Source organism: Trachymyrmex septentrionalis, unplaced genomic scaffold, assembly GCF_001594115.1.
Source record: "Trachymyrmex septentrionalis isolate Tsep2-gDNA-1 unplaced genomic scaffold, Tsep1.0 scaffold20, whole genome shotgun sequence".
Taxonomy (NCBI): domain Eukaryota; kingdom Metazoa; phylum Arthropoda; class Insecta; order Hymenoptera; family Formicidae; genus Trachymyrmex; species Trachymyrmex septentrionalis.
The window spans coordinates 1578766-1584123 of NW_017305180.1; the positions used below are offsets into that span (position 1 = coordinate 1578766).

General features: G+C 23.8%; 1 protein-coding gene across 2 annotated transcripts in view; it reads right to left on the reverse strand.

Moving 5' to 3' along the window:
• LOC108747702 (fatty acid hydroxylase domain-containing protein 2) overlaps nt 1–5358 on the reverse strand; it is a 19473-nt gene that overhangs the window by 9223 nt on the left and 4892 nt on the right. Inside the window, exon 1 of one of the 2 annotated variants that reach the window (XM_018485356.1) lies at nt 3105–3297. The exons of the other annotated variant lie outside the window; for it this stretch is intronic. Coding sequence (XP_018340858.1) covers nt 3105–3162 — 58 coding nt within the window. The 5' untranslated portion in view covers nt 3163–3297. Of the gene's footprint in view, nt 1–3104; nt 3298–5358 lie in introns of those variants that run through there. 2 annotated transcript variants of the gene reach the window in all.

Here is a 5358-nt window from a genome sequence, read left to right on the forward strand (position 1 = left end):
AAATATTTAATATTAAATTAATATTTAAAAATTTTGAGAAAAGGCTGGAATTTTTATTTTAAATTCTTATTTAAAAAAAACATTAAATTAATTAAAATTTGTGAAAGCGATACAATTTTTTTAAATAAATATATAAATACAGGTATATTTAAAATAGATTACATATTTACATACAGATATGTAATCTACTCTTTATATTTACAATAAGTATACATTTGATATTTAAGCAAAAACGAGAAGGAAAGTTTCGATTCATCAAAATAAATATCAAATCTCTTATCTTTGTTGCAAAAATAATGCTATGTACCTAGACGGAGTGTTATGATTATGACATAAGAATTATTAAGTAACATTCCCGTAAATGCGCAGTATAAAATAAATTATGACTCAGAAATTGACTTCAAATTATATTCAATCGTTATTATAACGATGTAACACATATTCTTACATCATGGTTATGATCTTCACATAGTTTCTCAATCTCTGAGAAATCTTAAAATATTGTTTAACAAAGAAAATGCAACGTATAAAAACTTTTTTAAACTTTAATATTAATAAATTTTATCTAAAATAAAAAAAGAATCGTAAGAAATGAATGATTGTAATTGTACAATGTATATTCTAATGTAATATAAAAAAATAAAAATTAATAAACATAACACAAATAAAAAATAATGTAAAATAATTTAACATTTATCATAATTTATGATTTTTTGTATAAAGAAATAGTTGTCATTGTAAATGTAATGATACAATTCAAAAGTCTTTGTGTCAATAAAAAATTTTGTGCCAAAACTTTAATAGTGACTGTAATTCCTAATGCTGTTTTTTTGCAGTCTTGTTTATTTATATCATTCATAATTTGATCATGCTTTGTGGAATTGTAACACCTTAACGCTTTCGTAAAAAGTAAAAAGTAATTTACATTTGCATTTGCATTTTTGTTTCTTTGCGTTGTTATTCTTTTTTTTTTATTTTATAACGTTGCATTGAGAAATATGCATTGAAAAATATCCTACAATTGTAATATCTATTATTTATAACTTCCTTTTTATAAATTTTATATAAAATTCATTGATATTTAAATTAAAAACATTTTTGTCAAATACGTTGTAGTTTTTTTATTAAACTCAATTCACTTAGATTTTACATACTTGTATAGCAATATTAATAATAAAATAATAATGTCCTCTGTTAGAATTTATTTAAGATATTTATTTCTTAATAGAATATCTAAGAAAGAGAAAAAGAGAAAAGAATACCCCCATAATAAATGCTAAGCATAAGAAAATTAAAAAATTCAGAGAAAGAAAAGATACATAAAATAATTTATATAAATTTTATTATTACGTTTATCTTATTAAGAAGTAAGAAGTTGCGAGACTCCTATATCTTAATATAATATGTACGTTAAAGTATAAAAAAACAAGTCTTTGAGATTTAAAACATGTAAATTATAAATCAAGATAAAGTATACGAAGGAAATACGTAATGGTTTTATCAATTACTCAATTATATATATATATATATATTGGCAATACATGTTAAGCAACTGATTACTTAAGAAATGTTCAGTTTACATTGCATTAAATCGATTAATTAAATTTATATTAAATCGTCACATTGAATTGATTAATTATTGATAAGAATTTAAATATGACTTATGCAAAAATATACTTGCATCTATTTCATCCTCTATGACTTTAACGCGTATTCTTGTATTGTCAGTTATTTATTTATTTATTATATGGAATTCTATAATATTGATCAATCGAATCGCAATAATGCAACCGTGAATAGAACATTTTCAATAACACCTCTCACAAAGAAAGACAAAATTGAACTATTAGTCACAACAATAAGCAACACAAACGTAGTATTTTTTGCATCTATCGAGGACGATTGTACGCGTATCTAGAGCGTACAGTAATTGCCTCAGAGCAATCTTCGTTGCGTCAAGATGTTAGTGCGATAACCTCGAGAACTGTATTACATTAAATATTTTTATTATTAAATATTTTTGACATCTATTTATTTATTCATAAATATCTGATTGTTTCAACTTTGTAGATTAAAAATGTATTTCAATAAGAAACGAGAAGAAAATTTATGCATAACATTATCGATTAGAAATGTTTGAAAGTTTAAAACGTAGATAGATAACAAGAGAATTTACTTCGATTAATATCAAATTGATTTTATTTTGAGAAAACTTAAATTGAGAGTTGCTAAGGTAGATATCTAATATCAGAAGTAAAATAGTTGAACTGCAATAGCGAAATCATTAAAATTTTATTATTAAACGTCAATTCTATAGATCGGCATCTTTGATGTCGCATTTGAAAATTGATATTGATGATATCATTATAAAAAGTCACACGGGAACGAAGTACAAATTTTTTTCACGTTTTTCTCAATAAAAAAAATATTATTGTCCTTGTATATATAGATGACCTTTAGCTAATATGAATCTAACATTAGTATTGATCATTATCTGCAAAAAAACGCATACTTATCTAAATTTAAAAAAATAATAATCTTCGCTTACGGTATGAATATAAATTTCTCAGATAATGAGGTAATGTACGTTTGGTTGTAAAAAAAATGGAAAACTAGTTTAAGCTCACACTTCGAGATGTATGAAAACATTTTAAAATATTTATTCCTTGATAATTATGTATGATTATATATTGATTATTTAATGTTTCCGAGCAAGAAGAAAGTTGCAAAAACTTCCAGGTTTCTTGTATTATGCTAAACAAACAATTTTTTTTTTAAGTAATCAAAGTGTTCAAAATACGGTACTCTCAAACATTTAGATTAATAAAAATACAGTAATCTTAAAATAAGAAAATACACATTGCGTAAAAAGAATTGTTGTCATACATAGTATACATTTTATTTTTGATTGCAGATAATTCAGACAACTTTTTTGAAATAATTTTTTTTTGAAAACTTTGTTATTTTATAGAAGAGGAATGAATAGTTGTCTAAGAAAGAGTATTAGAGAGTTAGTTTTACACAATTCATCTCTGTATCATGAAATAGAAGAGGAATAGCATACAAACAGCCGTCAAGTATCGAACTTCAACATTAGCACTTACTTTTAATATTGCATTCTGACTTTTGTGGAGCACGCCGAACGATATACGGCCAAAACATTGTTCTAAACGAGCGATGGCAACTAGTTTCTCAAGTGGCTCCAGACCGAACGCGTAGTACTCGCTGATCATTCACTACTGCTAACCGCTACAACTCGTATCGTTAAACGAGACACACTGACCAGCAACGTTTCACGACTCGCCAGCAAAGGCTCGAGAACGATGCGCCCGTGCCCGTCGCCCCGGCGCCTTCAGTTTCCTTTGTTTACGCCGCGAATAAGGTAGGGATGCGTAATTCGATTATGTTGAGATCAATGTTTTTCTCTCGATATTGATAAATTCGATATTTTTTGCGATTTCAAGTATAGATATAATTTTCAATTGATACTATTGACTATTTATCAAAATAATAATATCGAGATATCTGTGTTTTTATATTTACAGATCATCAAGTTCAAATTTCATTTTTTCAAACAGGAAATGAGATAATCGCATACTACTAAATGTATCGAGATACATGGAGAAATCTAAATATTTTTCGATGTAAGATATATTTTGATTTTAATATAAAATATTTAAAAAATAGTATCAATAATATATTTTTTTAAAAACTTTGAACTATGTCCCGAAACATTTTTATTTAATGGAAGGTGAGACATTTGAAATGATTAAAAAGTCGTTTTTATTTTAATTATTTTTAATAGTAGACTTTTAAGATTATATTTTATCATTTGTTGAATTAAAAATTATTGAAAATTGTGATTTTAATAATTAAAAAAATGATAGAAGCACTAAAATTTTTTGCTTTTTTTGAGCTCTTATAATAAAAAGAAAATTTACATATAACAATAAGTGAAAGAGTGGTTCACTTCGAAAGTTTCGTTCAAATTTTCACTATCGGACAAATACAATTATAATTTCAAGGAATTATGCAAGTAGCTATTTAAGTGCAGTGATCCTTAACATTATTGATAGAAAAGAATCATCATTATATATGAGACATTAAACGAGATTTATGCAAAAGCAGCATGCACGAAAATTTATTTGGAAGATGATCCCATACTCACATTTCTCTCTCTATGTCTTCGACAGATAATAAAGTTTCCATTATTGCAACATTTCTTGATACATACGATTTAGGACAACTTAATATCTAGAAACGCATTTAATAATAACAAAAAACAAGTTTTAAACAGATTTTTAAATTGAATAAATATATTTTAATACATTACATTTTGTCGAAATTAAAAACTTGTTTTTGTTATTATCAAATATATTTTTGTCGAAACTTTATATTTACATCTTCAACTTTACTATAATTTCAGTTTTACTTAATTTCACGAATGATAACAGATAATGTATGATAATGATGACAAATACATTACATGTTTTTTTACACTTATTTTTTACAGACTAAATTTAAATACCATTAACAAAAACTTTTTAAAGTTTATTTTATGGGAAGAGATAAAATTTTTTCAATTTTGGATATTGAAAAAATTGTGTAGAAGATTAATTCTATTTTTGTAACTATCTATTTTCTAATTCTATTTTCAGTGTAAATAAATAACGTTTACTTTTATATTTCATATAGATTAAATAATAACTTTATATAATATTTCATTTAAGAGAAAAGTCTTATATGTAATTACATATAAGACTTTTCTATAATTATATAAAGCTATATATATATAAAATTTTTAATCAATTTTATATATAATTGAATAGAATTATTGATTTATATATAAATATACATAATAGAGGAAAATTTCATATATAATTATATATAAAAATTTCGGGTATAAATTTAATATATAATATAATTATATATGTATAATTTAGAAAAAAATATTAGTTTATGTATACAGTTTATGTATACATAGTAATGCATGAAAAATTTTTCATTGGGTCATAAGAAATATATGAATATAATTCAATTTTTTATTTATAGCAATTTTATATATACTGTTTTTTCATATGTGATTTTTTTATATGAGATATATATATATATATATATATATATACACACATAAAATTATATATGAAAAATAGAACTATTTATATAATACAATATTATTGGAATATTGTAATGTTGCTGTAATATTGTTATAATCTATTGGTTAGATATGTCACAGTTATACATCTACTAACATTAAAGCACGGTTTATCGTTATCTAATTAACTTATAATTAAATTCAACCAGATAATAAAAAACCGGGCCTCATGGAGTTTGTGAATCATCGAAGTAACAGTTCCC